This window comes from Theobroma cacao, chromosome 2, assembly GCF_000208745.1.
Source record: "Theobroma cacao cultivar B97-61/B2 chromosome 2, Criollo_cocoa_genome_V2, whole genome shotgun sequence".
Lineage (NCBI taxonomy): Eukaryota > Viridiplantae > Streptophyta > Magnoliopsida > Malvales > Malvaceae > Theobroma > Theobroma cacao.
In genome coordinates this window covers 12,170,710-12,189,388 of record NC_030851.1, presented here as the reverse complement: position 1 = coordinate 12,189,388, position 18,679 = coordinate 12,170,710, and the positions used below count along the sequence as shown (strand labels likewise).

The following is an 18,679-nucleotide window of genomic DNA, read 5'->3' as shown; positions in this document are numbered from 1 at the left end:
GACACAAATAGGGAGCTATGGAAGAATGTCTAGGCAGGATTGGCTCCCCCAAAGGTGGAGATTTTTTTTGGCAAGTGATGAAGGGTAAAGTGGTAGTCAAGGAAGAGCTTGTCAAGAGAAATTTGATGCAAAGGGAGGCTGGCCTGTGCACATTATGCAACAAGGAAACTGAGTCGGTTGGGCATTTCTTTTTTCATGCTTAGAATCATGGAAGGTGTGGAGCTCATGGTTAGGAGGATGGGGAATTTATGGGTGCATGCCAACGGACCCCCCTCTCTCTTATTTGCATGGAATATCTACTGTGCTGAAGTGAATAGAAGGAAAGTGTGGAGAATGTCACTCTCGACTGTAATATGGTTTATTTGGCTCTGCAGGAACAAAATAGGCTTCGAAGGAAAGCACTGAGACATGCTTAAGGTGTTGGATATTGTTAGAATAAGAGTGGCATGGTGGGCTAAGTCCAAATGGCCTAGTGAGAATGCTGCAATCATTGATATCGTTAATTATCCTTCACTAACAAGAGTTGCAGTTCTTTTGAAACCACCTAAACCTGTGGCTAGATGGGAATGTCCGCCCGTTGGGTCGTTCAAGTTCAACACAGATGGGGTTGCTAGAGGCTGCCTAAGTAACCTAGGTATTGGGGGAATCGTGAGAGATGAGAAAGGGGTTGTCAAAGTGGTTTTCTCTAAAAAGGCGGGATGGGGAGATACTAATTTGGTGGAGGTTCTTGTGATAAGAAAGGCTATGGTGATTTTCGCAGCATCATCTTGGGTATCTAGGGGTGGTATTATTAAAAGGGTTCAACTCAAAAAACGCTGTTACTTGGGTTGAAAAGCCTGACTCATCTCCTTGGAAACTGAAACAATTGATATTACAGATTAAAGCTCTTAAAGAAAAGGTGGGTGGATGGCAGATAAGGCACATTCCAAGATCAGGTAACGAAAAGGCAGATTATTATCCTAAAATGGGAGTGGATAGAACAAATGACTTGTTATGTGTTTATCCGTGACTGTGTGGTTATGAAAGTGTGTACAGGGGAAACACCCTCCCGGTGAATTACTTCCTGTGGTGTGAAAGTTTGGAAAAATGATGCTACTCCCTCGGGGGATAAGTTATTTTACATGGTATGGGTTCTCCAATGCCAGAGGGAGTTTTGTTCTTGTCCTGGTGCCAACTGGACGCGGCGAAAAGTACAAGGAGATGTAAGAAAGGAAAACTACCCAAGAAGTTATGTTTGCTTTTCTTACTTGTTCTGCACTTTGAGAGACGCCATGCTAGATTCTTGGCCGAGTTTTTGTTGTGTAATGTTTATTCCTATGTGTACATGGCCTCCAAGATTAGAGAGTTTTTGTTGCAGGGGATGTACAGTTCACAAGATATTGACTCGGCGGTGTTTTTGTAAGCCAGTCAATCGACAGTATTCTGATTGCTATATCTCGGTTGAATATTGTCCTTTTGTATGTAAAAGAGTTCTTCTTTTGCCATAAATCAAAGTTAACTTTCAAAAAAAAAATTATCTTTAATGTTTATAATAGTAAACATTTGACAAGGACAAACATTTGTAGCCACTTGAGACTTTTAATTAATTCAAATCAACCACGACTGGAAAATATCGTGGTTTTTTAAACCACATATAAAGCAAAGAATGCACACATTAACCACCAAAAATTAAAATTCTTGTAGTGTATTTTCATGATTTTTAGATACTTTACGATGTATAATATTCACAAGTAGTCATTGGTAATCGGAAAGCTTGTTTGTTTGAAGATAAAACTTTGTTTTGAAAAATGTTTAATTTAAGTTACTAATTAATTATTATTGTAGGAACTTCATTGTTGTTAGTAATTATTTTTGGCACATCTTCATCATTGTTAATTTGTAATTCAAAAAAAAATTACTATTTAGTGTTAAGGTTTTGAGTTGAAATGCGTTTTAAGTTTCAAGGCAAATGTTTTCATTTTGAAGTCCTAGAATTTACATCAATTCAAGCCATTGCGCAGAATATTAATTCTAGAGAGTTGTGCCTACTATATTCTCCAGATAAGACCTAGCTGTAAGAGTCAGAAATCATAATAATATTCCCGCAAAAAAGAAAAAAAGATAGCCAAGTTGTTATTTACTTTAATTAATATATTACATCGTGGCACAGGTCTGGCAAAGTAGGCGTCATGCTTATTCGTGTACAGAACGAATCGAGATAATTAAAATAAGAGCAAATACAAAATTAAACAAGCAAACAAATTGAGACAAGTAAAGCTTTGGAAGAGTCTACAAAGGCATGTGTTTGACCAACCAAACTTATTTCTGATAACCTAAGCCCTTGTCCTTTATTTAGTAGCCATCTCATCGGGTTTTATGCGGGAACTTTCTGGCTAAAATAACGTTTGACCACCCGAGAGTCCAATACCTTGAAAGCTTCCTCCAGTTTGATGCATCGAGGTGTTTTGTATTGGCTAACAGAAGACCCTTTCGATATGTAAAAGTCCATGAGCGCATCAAATGTTCCCTGCTCTACCATCCTTATCTCTAACGGCCCGACTGTGTTACCCTTCCTGCAGTTTTTATACAGATAATTGAATGATTCTTCCACAGTGGAACAACATTGCTCTATTATCTTGGGATTGAACTCCGGCAGGTCACTACTTGCATCCATGTTTAGCTCCCAGAACAATACGTAGTGCCCTGGTACTGTTGAAACATCAGCATAGCTGCTATAGTCCGTCAAGACTAAGCCAAACGGCTCCAGGAGGAGCTTGGCCTTTGTCATGGCCTCTAACAGTTCGTCTTCACTGGTTTTCTCAACATCTACGCTTAAAACTACGTCTTGGCGTCGCACGAACTGAAACTGAGGGGCGTTGTTATGGAAGCCAGTTACCATGAGAACATCTCCAACTTTATATCTATATAGACCTGAAAAATAATTTTAAAAAAATATATGATTGAGAATATGTACACTGAAAAAAGGAAGTATGTAATGAGACAATAATTAGCTACCTTTAAAAAATACAACGCTTTAAAAAAAAAAGTACTTTTCAAACATATTATTTTATTTTTCTTTTCTTTTCTTTTCTTTTATCACTTTAAAGTCCGGTGGATTAAGACATCATGTTAACAATAAAAATTTTATATAACTTTTAGGTGATTAATTCATATAATTTCAGATTTTTAATTTGATAAATGAAATAAAAAGTTGTTACACTATGAGACAAACACCTTAATATTTTCTAGTTGACTTTCAAATTGCCAAAAGCAAAGTAGATAAAGTTAGAATATAGAAAACTTGTTATACAAGTATGGCATGAGGAAATTGGTTGAAGCCTATGCCGATTTCTTATGCGACTTGTCTTTAGGATTGAAAGTCGTGGCACGTATTTCAAATTTGAAGAGGAAGAACAAGTTACCTGTACAAGTTGTGATAACAAGTTCATAACATTGACCAAGCACCACATTCACGAGTTCAACGGGTTCAATTTCTTCCTTCTTGGTCTGTTTTTCTGTCAAATCGTTGTCAGATTTAACATCGGAGTGGACCTCTTTGGTTTCTTCTTCATTGTAATCCTTTACGGGGAGGAACTCAAAGTATGCCACATCGGGAACAAGGGTGTAAGACACATCACAAGGCTTGCTAAAAGGTTTAAGATTGATCCCCAAGAAACTCTCAGAAGAAGCATATGGCATTGAAACAACAGGTATTCCACCACAGTAGAATTCAAGTATCGGAAGATATTGGGCCATAGAACCTGTAGCAATAACATCAATGTACTTTGCTTTGGGCCAAAGTTTCTTAATTATCCCTTCCCATGATTTACTGTTACATGCAGCTTCAATTAAATCAGCTTGTTCTGGATTAGGTCCAGTGAGCATTAGTGACAAAGCATTTTTGCAGCCAGTGTCAGTAATCCAATCACTAAGACGACCTGTTCTTATGTTAGAGCATAACTCTCTCCAATAATCTTCTAAGAATCTGATAGCCCGAAAAAGAACAGAAGCGAAAACTGCACCAATGTTTACAACCTCATCCCGTTGTAATAGACCACAAAGAAATTGGCAATATAGGCTCTGCTTGCTGTCTAAGCACAAGATTGTCGACATAGGGCTAGTATAAAGACTGGACTCATACTTTTCAAAATTTTTGCTCTTGTGGTAGCTTGTTAGGATAGGTCTTGCTGGCAAGCCTGATGGAACATAAATATCTGGTCTGACGAACAACAGTTGCATCTGTTTCCCTTCCTCCAGCAAGCCATCCACAAACCTGTAAATGTTAATAAGTAGAGCTATTTGTTTAACTGGCTTGTTCTTTTATTATATATTAAAAGTAGGCCTGCAAGCTAACAAAGAAAGATTGGAGCTTAATCAGGTACTTACTTGTTTGCCGCAGACATAGCAAGGCTTCTGCAGTATGTTAACTGGTCCAACTGCTTATTTGTCAGAGGCATCATCTTTGCCTGTCCTCTTGAGGTGCCAGAGCTGGATCAAATGAAGTAGTTGATTCACTTTGATGAAGAACTTAGACAAATATATTGCACTAGCTAGTTGAAATTTGAAAACAGCAGGAAATAAGAATAAATAAACTTGTACCTTAGGGTAATGGCAGTCACGGGTTCAGCTAAAAGGATGTCTGCGGGCTCTCCATTGACAACAATTCGCTCTATATAAGGTTTTATGCCATCGTAAGTCGTAATGGGAACTTTCTTCTTAAAAAGTTCCTTATCTGCCTGGCCGTCGAGGAACCTCTTGAGATACTCAGTACCTGCATTTTGCTTTAGTATCTCCTCCAACACCTTTTGCTGAAATTGATCAGCATTTATCGTCAGATCCTCCAAAACCTTCCAGCCTTCTTGAATGCTGACCTTTGGTTCCATGATCAAGATTGTGTTTGATCAGAGAACAAGCTAAGGCCTTGCAGGCTAGCTGTAAACTGATGACCTGCAGTTCAAAGCACAAGAAGGCAATGCCTTCTCTTGGAAAGTTGGATTGGTTTTATAGACTGTATCTTCCGTTTGGTACAACATTTCAACAGTATTATTACACGCTATTAATTAATGCATATTGTCGTATGCAAATTAAATCAAATATTCCAGAGGCATATAACAACCATGTTACCCGTGTCAATTAATCTTAATTTTTTATTAATGCATATTGTCGTATGCAAATTAAATCAAATATTCCAGAGGAATATAACAACCATGTTACCCGTGTCAATTAATCTTAATTTTTTATTATTTTCGACAGAATCGGGACTTGAGAATAACCTGTAACCCGTCTCATCAGCCAATTGACTCTCAGGTTTTTTGTTTACCTAACTTTGAACGGGGCTGTACAGGCATTTTTCTTTTTCAATTATATCTCAAATTTCTATATCGACTGTCATTTAATAGACACTGGTATTGATTTCTTTTTTTATTATTATTTTTTAATTTTGGCTGATCTCGCAACAAACTTACTTATTTCACGGCACGCACCCCATGAGACACTCGTTTTCCTTTCTCGACCGCATGTGAGATGTGACCCCATTTTTTGTATCTATCCCCATTTTTTATTCTCAATTTTCCACGAGACTTCTATTTGTTTAGTGTTTAGATGCAGAGCGTTTTTTCCTTCTAGATGACAAGAATAAAATCACATGTTATTCTTATTCGAAATGTTAATCATTGCATATTGATAATGCTTACCAGACAAAGCACTTTATATTGTCACTTCTTAAATTCGATAAAAACAATAAATTAAAAAAGGAATTTTTAAAAATATTTTTCACCAACGCCTATGAAAGCTCTTAACCAAATCCTTAGTCATTCATATTAAATCTCAATTTTAACCATAGATTTTGGTCTTCTTGATTACCAATCCTATAGGGCATCGAATACCTAAGGTTTTCCTCTTCAAACTCCTATAATTTAGAACAATATTGAATATGATACATGTATGAAAAAAATTCAATGTAATATCAAAACTTTTATGTCATTTATTAATGTGACTCAACATCTAACTCCGTTAAATTATTTTTTTTTATGATGCTCATAAAGAATGTTTTTCTCAATTAAGGTGAAAACAAGTGAAACCAATCAAAATGCACAAACGACCAAATAAATGTTATGATTTTTTTTGAAAAGCCATATAAATGTTATGTTACTTTTTAATCCATGACTGTCCCTGAAATGTAGCATAGAACGTTATTTGCTAAAAAAAATTTTTTTTATAAATTTAAAAAACAAAAACTTGAAAAAAATTATTTTTTAAAATAAAAACAATTTTTGCCTTTTCTTCTCTTCCTTCTCCTTTTCGTCTCTCTCCTGATCTCCTTGTTTTCGACTAAATTCAACTTTTAACCAACCAAATATGGCCAATTGACGTTAGATCTAGCATATGCATAACCAAAACGACCTCTAAATAAGCTTAGATTTGCCTCAAACATGTGGTAAATTCGTCTAGTTTTAGTTCGATTCTAGCCTCTTTTGAGACCGTTTTGGTCATACATACTTCACTATTAGTACGAGGGATTACAAGAGAATGTTGGTGCAAATGAGGTTTAGATAGAATTCAAGAAATCTGAAAATTGACTTTAATGCGAACTTTTCAAGAAACGCTATATTTAAGACTTATTTCGCTCTCACCACTTGGTATGTAAAAGAGAAATTATGTAAATATCCTTAGAGATACAATCAAGCTAACGTCTAACTTTGTCTTTGCACTTTATGAGAGTAGACCTCAAGATACACTCGAGGGTTTGCAAAGTTGTTCAACTTTAGAGCATGCATTCTACAGCAAGTAGATTATAAGGAATTTAGATTCTTTTGATAGATTATAAGGAATTTAGTTTATTTTCAGAACGTAACACTTTTATTGCTCTTGATTTTTCTGTTCTTATCTTATTTATTTTTGGTGTGTCAAAATGGTTGGAGTAAGTCTTTTATATAGGCTTGTTAATGCTATTTCTCAAGGAAACAATCCTTTCATCAAGACACCTTTTTGTTTAAAATACATCTTTGCATTAAGATGCAACCCTTGGATAAATGGATGTTTCAATAATTACTTTTTGAAATTACAATCATTAATTCATAAGGCACAACTTTTAAGCTACAATATGAAAAGATAACTTTTTATTTCACGTTATGAAAAGATAACTATTCATTCCATAAGATATAATTTTTGATTTATGTTATTTTTCCAATTGTCTTATAACCTTTGAATTTAAAGGTGTTTTTTCAATATGTCATTTTACCAAGAGATATAACCATTCAAATGAAAATCTCATCTATAATCTAATAGTCACACTATGTCACTCTTTATTACATAACCTTTGAGTTAAGATAGCTTTTCATTATGTGACATAACCTTTTATTTTGAAAATACACCAACAATCTCCCACCATTTTCAAAATTTTCAAATACCAATAACTTTAGGAATCTTGTGCATAAATGAAGGTATCCCGTAGATTTGAACCTTCACTTAGTAAGTAGGGTTGATTTTAGTTTGAATTGAATGGTTGACTAAACATTGAACCATCGATTTTTTATTTATTTAGTTAGGCCATTGAACAAACACAAGTTTCTTTGCTCCCTTTGTATCTAGTTTTGCCAACACATTTTATGACCTTGTGTTTTGCATCCATTCATAAGTGTTGTTAGAGTCAAGCCTTTAACTCCTAAAAACGGCCACACTTCCACTCACATTGGTAACCCCCATTGGAAGTATCCCGTAATTATAGTACTTTAACATATACATGTTATGGGTCTATTAAGAACTTTTGTTCAACCTTTCCTTACACATTACGAGTAACAAGCACTATACACATTATGATGAAAAATATAAATTGGTGTTTGCAATCACCATGTGGTAGAATGGTCAATACCCAAGACTTACAAGTCGACCGTAAGCATCGAGGTGAGCGCCTATCATTGGAGATTTAGTTGATAGGTTTAAGACGCATCCATCTTGAGGTTTTTATTACCAAGTCTCTTTTTTTAGATCTTTGGTAAACTAATCTGCTAAATTTTCACAAGACCTCACATAATTTATTGTGACTATACGATCACTAATTCTTAGTCTATAATGCTATATATGTCAAAGTCCAATATATCGACTCTTTCTATTGTATGCTTGATTATATGCCTTTGATACCATTGACTTTATTGTCGCAATGTATCAAGATTGATGCCTTTGGTTTAAGCCACAACAGAATTTCATAGAGTAAATCTCTCAACTATTTTGTTTCTTATGTGGCAGATGTTAAAGCTATAAATTCAGCTGTCATGGTGGAGTCTACTTAACAAGATTGTTTCTTAGAACTTAAAGAAACAACATCTTACCAATTGTAAAAATCCAACTTGTCGTAAAGGTATAATCTATTCTATTTGAGTTTTAACTAGCATATTTATACCTTTCTAAAATTGAAGGAAAACCTAAATAATAAATGCCATAATTCATTGCTTTAAGTACCCTAAAACTCTATGAACAACATACTAATGTTCTTTACTTGGATTACTTGTAAATCGACTTAACATGCTAACCACAAATGCAATATCCAACCTTGTACACATCATTGCATGCATTAGGCATCCAATTATCTTTACATATTCATTTTGTGCTATTGGCTTTTCTTTATTGGGTACTAGCTTTATATTAGAAGCATAAGACGTAAACATTGGTGTACAATCTAACTTACCATACTTCATTACAATCTTTTAAATGTAATAAGATGGGGACAATGTTAAATCATTATTCTCTCTCATTATTCTTATATAAAAAATAACATCTACCACACCCATATCTTCCATGTCAAATTCTTTGACAAAAACCTTTTTGTGTCTTCCACTTGTTCTAAATTTGGTACCAAGGTTAACATTCCATCCACATATACATAAACAATGACACTTAGAACTTACTATAAACACATTTGTCAAATTGATTAATCTTGTAGCCATTAGCTAGCATAACTTTATCAAACTTTGATGCCATTGTTTAAGTGCTTGTTCTAATCCATTCAAAAACTTTACAAACCTTACACGCATTCTTTTCTTTCTCAATTAACACCATTGTACCTTAATGTACAATCGGAATGTCAAATTAACACATCAAAGTATATGTTCACATAAGCACCATTGTACTTTTATTGTACAGTAGGAATGCCATGTTAAAGATATTGAATATCTATATTACACCATTATGCCTTCGATGATAAAATAAGAATGCACTATATACTAAAATGTTAAATTTACCTATTGACAACATTATACTTTAATATATAATAGCAATGCCACATGCACACACCTTGTGTCTTCCATCACATGGACCTTCATCAACTCAAGATGATTTACTTTAGGATCTTTATCCTTCTCATCTTATTTGCAGCTTCATCTTGGTTGCAATAATATTCTTTTATTTACATATGATTACCAAGATCCTCAATAGACATCTTTTCTTTTTTATGTTTCAGAGTTTTCTTAGTGTCTTTCCATGATGGGAGAAGTATATCAATTTTAAAATATACAAAAATAACCTTATCCATATCAAGATCATCTATAAATATAACAAAATCCTTTTTTCCAACCAATATACATTGTCCATACATATCAAATACAATATCATGCATATCAAGTAAGGAAAAAAAACTTATCTTGTAATATGATGAGGAAGCATTTTGTCACTTTCCTTATCACCATCAAATAGGTCCATTTTTTGCCAACGAATAAAGTTTCCTCCTTCAAAACGATTTAACTTGATGATGTTGGTATATCATTTTTAGGGGAGCCATTGAATTCCAACACCATGAAAAATAAATCTTAAAATTATTACTGCAAATAAGGTTGAGATGGAATTCAAGGACCTTGCAAAATTGACTTTAAGGCAAGCGTTTCAATAAACGCTATCTTTAAGACTTATTTCACCCTTTTCACTTGGTATGCTAAAGGGGTATTATGTGAATAGCTTCAAAAATACAATGAAGCCAATGTCTAACTTTGTCTTTGCACTTTACAAGAGAAAATTGTTAGATACATTTGAGGGTTTGCAAAGTTATTCGGCCTTAGAACTTTTTTTCTATAGCAAATAGATTATAAGGAATTTGAATTCCTTTGATAGATAATGAGAATTCAAGTATTTATATTTATTTTCAGAACATAACACTTTTATTGTCCTTGATATTTCTATTTTTGTCTTATTTATTTTTGGTGTGTCAAAATTATTGGTAGTAAGTCCTTTATATAAGCTTGCAAGTGTCTTTTCTCAAGAATACAACCCTTTCATCAAGATATCTTTTTATTTAAAAGATATATTTGCATTAAGACATAACCCTTGGATGAAGAGATATTTCAATAATTATCTTTTGAAATTACAACCATTCATTCATAAAACACAACTTGTAAGCTACAATGTTAAAAAATAACTTTTCATATCACCTTATGAAAGGATAATCATTCATTTCATAAGACATAACTTTTAATTTGTGGTGTTTTTTCAATTGTCTCATAAACTTTAGATTTAGAGATATTTTTTCGATATATTACTTTACCAAGAGAAATAACCATTTACATTAGAAACCTATCTACAATCCAATAATCATACTATTGTCACTATTTGTAACATAACTTTTGAATTAAGATAATTTTTTATTATGTGACATAATTTTTTATTTTGAAAATACACCAATAAAGAAGAATGAGAAAAAACAAAAGAAAATGAAAACGAAAATATTATTTTTTTTATCTTAAAACCTATCATTTTTAAATTTTTTAAAAAATAAAAATTAATTTTTTTCTCTTTTACCACATACTTAATCCAATAATTTTATCACACATGTGTGCTAACTGACAGCCACTTGTACCCCTTGAAATGATACATTAGGACATGGTACACTCATAGTATTTTGACGTGTTAAGAGTCACATGGTTAACAGTGTTATGGATTGGGGTAAATTGATGTAGGAAACTAAAATCGGATACCACATTGATTTTTTTAAAATTAGATATTGTTTAAAAATTTAGCGATCAAATATGACATTATCCCTAAAAATTAATGTAAAACCCTCACTTTTTCATATTTATTCATTTTGCACAAAGCTAAACAGAAAAAAGAGAAACGATTTTTGAGCTCTTCAATTGTCAGAGACACATAAAAGAATATTTTCATCTATTATGGGTGTAAAAGTAATTAAACAACACAAATTGCCCTTATATAATTTTATAGGTCAGCAAAACGCAAATTGGTAATATATAGTTTGAGCAAAACACAAATTGGACATATATAATTTTACAAGTAAGCAATCAGATATGCTAACTTTAATTAAACTATAATTATGCACGTGACAATACAGTTATTTATACTTATAGTAACAGTTAACCCATTCTAAATTAGAATCTCAAAATCAGTTTCTTAATGTACTAATATATTACGACACATCTGACACTTCAGGGCCTGGCAGACAATATATTAAGACACATCTGGCTCTTAGGGGATGGGCACCCCCACTAATTTTAAAATTTTTATAATTTATTTTTATTTTTTTGAAATTTTATAATTTTGTCTTCATAAAAATTTAAAAAATTTTCAATTACATTTTTAGTTGTTTAAAATTTTATAATTTTATCCCTACATTAATATTTTAGTTGGTGAAATGCCCTACAATAATTAATCAACAACTAATTTAAATAGGTTCACTCTTACAAAAATTAGATTCTAGATTTAATAAGAATGTAATAGAGTTGCTCACTCTTGAAACTTCTGTAGACCCTCAGAATGATTTCGAATTGTTTGATGTTGAAAGTATTTGTAACTTTACAAATAAATATTGATTGATAACTTTACTGAACATGATAAAATACATCTAAACTATTAATTAGATATATTCAAACTTGACATTCTTCATAATCAAGCTTTGAAAAATGTATCCACACTATTTAAGCTATGTTAAGTGTTGAAAAAGATTGAAAAATAAAAAAATTACTTCCTTGTTGACAAATTGATCCGACTTGTCTTCCCTCATCCAATTTCTATTGCAATATCAAAACGTGTATTTTCAGTTATAAAATGTCAAGTAATTTTTTTAAAAATTCATTGATTGTTCTCATTGAAAAGAAAATTATTCAACTCTTTGACATTGATTCGATGATAAACGTCTTCAATTTTATGAAAAATCGTCATGCTCAATCAAAGATGTGGAATCTTACTATGTAATAGTTATTAAAAAATGTTTTTATTTTGTATTTAACACCTAGTTGAAATTATTTGTCTAATTTTCATGTTACTTTTTTCTATCTAAATTATTTTATATTTTTATTAAATATTAAACTTTTAGTATTACTGTTTTATAAACATTATCTTCATCCTAAATACAAAATCTTGACTTCATCATTGAGGGATTGGTAGAGATCAAATCATGCTACATGAGCAATATTAAGAACTTAATTACTTGGCGACTGTAGTTTACACCTTTTGCGAGGAGATACTTGTTTTCTCTTTTGCTTTGACCCAAAAACTATATGTTCATTTTTTATTTGACTTTTAATCTCTGTTATTATATCTTGATTTAAGAATTTCTTAACTTCTCTTATTTAGAGCTGTCAAAAGACTGAGTTGCTCCTTCAGGCTCGTATGGTTAGCTTGACTCAAATTGAGTTTGAATATAAATTTTTAGACCCGGTTTGATTATATTATTTTATTAAAAAATAATATATTTTTTAATTTTATTTTTAAAATATATTTCAAAACATTGATATAAAATATTGCTTTATTATTTAATAATATAACGAAGTTGAATGGGGCAGATCAGGCTGAGCCTAATAGTTTTCCAGGATCAAAAGGATTCAAAGATGGAAGAAAATGACGGATATAAAAGAAAGTGAGAGAAAACTGAAATAATGAGAAAGTAGGAAGCCGATAGGGAAAATTAGAAAAATTGATATTTCATTTTATTAACTCATCGGTTGCATTTGATATTTTATTGAAAATGTGATTACTGGATATGTGATTATTGAAAATACGATTATTAGACTTGTAACGTTTGATATAATATGAAAAAGCAATGATTACGAAGAATATAATTACATTGTAATATTTGGTTTAAAAGCACTTTATTGAGGATGTAGAATAAATTTATAAAATTATCTTTATGTATGAAGATATAAAATTAAATAACTTACATTCTTTTTTAATGTAAATTTTTAATTTTTTGAACTTTATTTTTTAAAATAATAAATAATAGTATGAACAAATAACATATTATTTGAATATTAAAAAATATAAAATTATTACATATTTATTCTTAATAAATTGATTAATTTTTTTTTTTAAAATAAATTAATTAAAATTATTTTATAAAAATATTAATTAATTAATTAAATTGTCACGCAATCCGTCACTTTCTTTCTTTTATTTTTTTTCTCTTATTTCTTTCTGCACCCAACGTCCTTTCCAGTGGACTTTTTGTTTTATTTGTTTTTCTCTCCTTCCTTGTTGCTCTCTGGTGATTGGCTCTTCTTTTTTCTTTTCTTTCTTTTTCTTCTCTCCTTCCTCCTTGCACTCTGGTGATGCGCTTTTCTTCATTTTTCTCTCTCCTTCCTCCTTGCTCCCATCACCAGATCCAAATAGCGCCCCCTCTCCTCCCCAGAGAGTTCAGCTCGTGGGGCTTTTTGTTATTTTAATCCACTTTACTTTCCCTTGACTGCGGGAAAGTAACATTCCCTCCAATCCAAATGGAAATCACCTTCCCTCCCATAGTTGTAATTTGATACCCATGTAAAGTTATATTCCCAACAACTTTACATGTCAAACGGTACAAAGTCCTTCTCACCAACAAAAATCCCTGTAAATAATTCACTTCCCACGTACCAAACACCTCCATTATGTTATGTTATAGAGTTGCTTTTTATATGCAAGTAGCAACAGAATGCTAACTCTGGTTAGCTAACAAAGATCTAACACTAACTAGAGATTAACTAGACTAATTAACTTGAGTCTGTAATTTATCACGTGCTTGACTTCAACATGCTTCAGACGCGTGGGGCTTCTTCACTCTCTTTTTTTCTTTTAACTTTTAAAAAAGGAGAGCCCGACCCGTACATAGGTGGCTCTGTTCTGTCATGTTATTGTTGTTTTCTTTTGGTTGGGGCATTTTTAGCAAGTGCAACGGCAAAATAGTGATGTGTAATGTGTAATGTGTCCTTGTGTCCTTTTTTTTTTCAAATTTTTTGACCAATTATTAAACTTATAATTAGAATGTTGCCCGTTATGCAAGTGCAAAATTTTATCGAGTAATTTTTAATTTTAAAAAATATTTATGCTCTTTTTGTATATAATAAAATTTTTATAAATTAATAGTTAATAATTTAATAACTTCGATTAAATAATATTTTTAATCAGTCTTAATTTAGAACCAACATGGTAAGTTAAAAATTTGCTAGATTTATAAGAAAATATATTTTAAAAAAAACACATAGATTTCATTTGATATATAAACTAATAATCTCCTTATACGTCAAAATTATATATATATATGACTTAATTAAGAGATTTTTATAAAATATGATTTTAATGTTACTTGTTTCTTTTTAAAATTGATATTTTCTTAAACTACATCTCTAATTTTTCTTAATACATTAAAAAGCGATATTATATTTGCAGTGCAAGTCTTGTCTCAATTTATGCATAAGCCATCCATTGTTTATATGCAAGCTGCGCATAAGGTTTTAAGCTATTTTTAGTATGCATCAGGCCTAGGCATACTATTTTGTTCAAATGCAAATTTGACATTAAAAGTTTATTTTAATAATGATTAAGCCAATTGTCAAGATACTAGGAAGTTTATCACAAACTTTGGCATATTTCTTGGTAATTCTCTTATAAGTTGGAAATCAAAGGAACAAATTGTGGTGGCCAGGAACTCCATAGAGGCAAAATACAAAGCAATGGCTTATACTTGTCAAATTATATGGTTTTTATATCGACTTAAGGACTTTGGCATAAAACATGCTAAAGCAATAAACTTATTTTGCGACAATCAGTCAACTTTGCACATATGTAGGAATGCAATCTTCCACAAGAGGATAAAACGTATTGAATTAGATTGTCATATGATACGAAAAATGGTATTGAATGGGGTCCCAAACTATGTTTCCACACAATTACAAGTTGCAGATATTTTACAGAAGCACTACAACTAACTCATATCCACACCTTACTTGGCAAGATGAGCATTGTAAATATACATGCTCATCTTGAGTGGTGTGTTGAGATTTGTGAGCAAAAGGCTTAGTTGTGATTATTGATTAGTAATAAAGTTATTTTTGTAATTATATTAACGGTAAGGTCCTCTTTCAGCTTGTATATAAATCCATTGTAACGTTTTTTTCTTAGTAAGGAAAATTGGAGAATACTCCTCTCTTCTTTTCTCTTTCGTCATACTCAAAACCCAGCCCTAGTAAGGGTTTAACACAAATAAAATATTAGCTCTTGAAACTCTTTGCTATTTTTCTTGATTATTTTAATTTATAATTAGATGTAAAATAAACTTAATTTATAATTAGATGCAAAATAAACTATCTGATGAAATTACATTTGAACATTTGATTTATTAATTAATATATTATTTTTTTATTTAAAAAATAAAATTTATAATTTTTTCTCAATTATTAAAAAAAAAAAAATCCATTAAATCTAAAGTCAAAAATAATTGAGCATTTGTCAATGATTTATACATTCTTTTCCTAATTAGAAAAGCGGACTTGAAATCTCTTCATCCGTAATTTCGTAAAAATAATTTCATAAAAAACAAAAAATCAACCTAACAAAGTTGTTTTGAAAAAACCAAAGAAAAAAAGAAAGAGCCATCAGGGGAAGCAAACGACAACAAAGTACGAAGAAAGTTCTAAATTTTATGAGGCGGCACGGACGGAGAGAGTGTATTAACATGTGCTAGAAGATTAACACGAGGCGGTGGCTCCACTACACTCAAGTCTCAAAAGATAGGTTAAGATCTGGTGTTGACCAGTTGTGGAGTAGCCATGTCAGGACAGAGTGCAAGATTTATGAGACTCTTCATGTATGCTACAATTGATTGCAAGTGGATAAGTGTAAATGGGCATTCGGCAGAGAAATGGAAGCCTTAATGGGGATGGTTTCTTTTTCTCCACCTTCGTGTTTAAAACATTTCATTTTTTCTTCTTTTTGTCAAACAACGGAAAGGGGAAGGCGCCATTTCAACCGCAAATTTCATGTAATAAAACGTATAGAATCAATATCTTGCACCGTCCACAGCTAGGCAAAAGCACGCATCCCCACAGGCTACAGCTGTATGACGCGGACTTGTTTTGTTATCCTGACAGCTGCCAGCTGCCAGCTGCTGAGATACTATCCATTCGTACCGGAACATGTCGGCGAAGACTTGCGCCTGACAAGCACAATGGAAATTGCATGTGCGGTGTTTTCACATTTTTTTTTAAAGCTGGAATAACTCACGGATCAGTTCTTGTTAAATTTTTTTTAATATTTTAAAAATAAAATAATTATGAAAGGGACATAAATCTTACTTTTAAAAATAAAAAACTTAAAAACTATTACTCTCCTGTAATTTATTTTCCTTGTGTACAGGAGAAGTGATATATTTCTTTTATAATGATCTAATGTGTAAAAATAAAATAAAATTTCTAAGAGATATGTTATTTTCTTAACAAATTTTAATAATGCTATTGGAAATAATATTACTCTTTTGCAATAATTTAATATTAATAAATGAATAAAGAGTATTACTCTTTTATATTTATTTAAATTCAATATTTGATAAGTTTATTTTATTTAATTTTAAGATGCCATTTAGCTCACCTTAGGCATGATGAAAGACCTTGAGTTTGCTATGTGAGACGTCTTGGTTAGATAAGAAATCTGTTGCTTGATTATCCTCACAATGGATATGAATGATTCAGTAGTTGAAGTGTTGTAAACATTTTTTAATAGAGGCAATAATGTACTAAATATCATAAGATCCATGAGTACCTTTGTCTATTATATGACAATCACCTTTGCATCCATTTCAATCTGTAAAGTATGAACATTATAATCTCGATACAAAAAAAGATCTCTTTAAATTTGGAGATTGAGAGACTTGAATCTGTTATTTAAATATCGTTATCATGCATCAATTAATGAGTCAAATATTTAGATCTATAAAATGAAAATGTGATTATGTAGTTTGGTTGACGAAAAGAAATAAAGTAAAAATTGTTATTGTAGCTTATTGCAATATTTGATAAGTAAAAATAATTTTAGAATAATAAAAAAATATTTGATAAAAAAATACTTTTATTATAATATATAATTATTTTATGTTATTTTATTTTAAAATATTAATAAATCATAATTTATTTAAAATATTAGTAATTTATAATTTAAATATTAACATTTTATTTATAATTTAATCATTAAAATTTAAAATACTAATATTTTATTTATAATTTAGATTTTTTGATTAAAATAATAATAATTTTTATTAATTTCAAATTTAAAATATTACTTTTTTATAATATAAAATTAAAAATTTAAACTTTTTATTATAATAAGATTTATTTAAAAAAACAAAAATACCCTTTACATAATTTAGTAAGATTTATACCAAATGACACAAATAATTAAATCTTTTCTTTTCTAATCATTTAATTTTTATTTTTATTAAAATTTTAAAAATTTATTGTTAAAATATTAATATAATTTTTTATTTTATACGTTTTTTCATTTTTCATTTTAATTTATATTTAAAATTTTAAAATATTTAATAATTTAAACATTAATATTTTTAAAATATTAATATTTTATTTATAATTTATACATTATTATGATTAAAATATTAAAATATTAATAATTTATNTTTTTTACTAAAGGTATTTAAGTCTTATCAATTTTAGAGGTTGTTCCCAACCATGAAATAACAAATGCCATAGGGGAAGGGGTTGGGATTAATTAAACCTTGTTGGGGCATCCTTTTTGTTAGAGCAACATATTTGGATAAGGGAGCAATCTTTGTGTAAAATTTGAGATTGAATGACTATATACTTTTGTAAAATTTGTTGTAAAATCAAAGTTTGATGATCAATATATATTGAAGTTTGTTGTAAAATTTACATGGTTTATACTTTATAGGTTGCTATCATGTATCTTTTTGTTGCATAGTATAATGTTGTATGTATTGTTATGTACACCTTTTAGCTACATATCTTAAATGCTGCCATAGGTTTTAGGATAGTAGCCATATACTATATGGCTGCATCTTAATTATGCTATAAAATTTAATAAAGAAGTGCAACTAAACTTTTCCATACATTAGCTAAGGTTACATTTTTTCTAAGTGTAGCCTTAACCTAAGACAGCAGATCTTTCACTTATGGCTGCAACTTTTTCTGCAGTTGTAGTGGTCCTTTATCATATATTTTCATTCTTTATCAACATCAAATTAATAGTTATTAAAACATTTATATGTGATTTATCAATTATACAATAAAATATGTAAATATATTATTTAATTATATATTTATTTTACTTAATTAAGAGCATATATTTTTGCCATACTTTTATTTTATCTTTTATACTTCATAAAAATATGTATATGATTAGGATGAAGCGCACGTTAGCCTGCTGATTTCAATTTGTTCTCTTTTCCTTATGACTTTTATTTTCATTGATAGAATATTTCATTAAGATA

At 30.6% G+C, this 18,679-nt stretch overlaps 1 protein-coding gene across 1 annotated transcript; it reads right to left on the bottom strand.

The window, feature by feature from the left end:
* LOC18608814 (indole-3-acetic acid-amido synthetase GH3.17) lies at positions 2,091–4,972 on the bottom strand. Its single transcript, XM_018116595.1, has 4 exons — positions 4,579–4,972; positions 4,366–4,467; positions 3,402–4,252; positions 2,091–2,910 (listed from the first exon to the last, which is right to left on the bottom strand). Exons 1-4 carry the CDS (start codon positions 4,860–4,862, stop codon positions 2,354–2,356), a joined length of 1,794 nt encoding a protein of 597 aa, XP_017972084.1. The 5' UTR covers positions 4,863–4,972; the 3' UTR covers positions 2,091–2,353.

Bases quoted from the DNA above. Each gene is read 5' to 3' on its own strand.
- LOC18608814 (XM_018116595.1), bottom strand. From the start codon at position 4,862: ATGGAACCAAAGGTCAGCATTCAAGAAGGCTGGAAGGTTTTGGAGGAT. The intron at 4,468-4,578 runs GTACAAGTTTAT...CATTTGATCCAG, and splicing joins GTGACTGCCATTACCCTAAG to CTCTGGCACCTCAAGAGGAC. The intron at 2,911-3,401 runs GTAACTTGTTCT...ATTATTTTTCAG, and splicing joins TGTTATCACAACTTGTACAG to GTCTATATAGATATAAAGTT.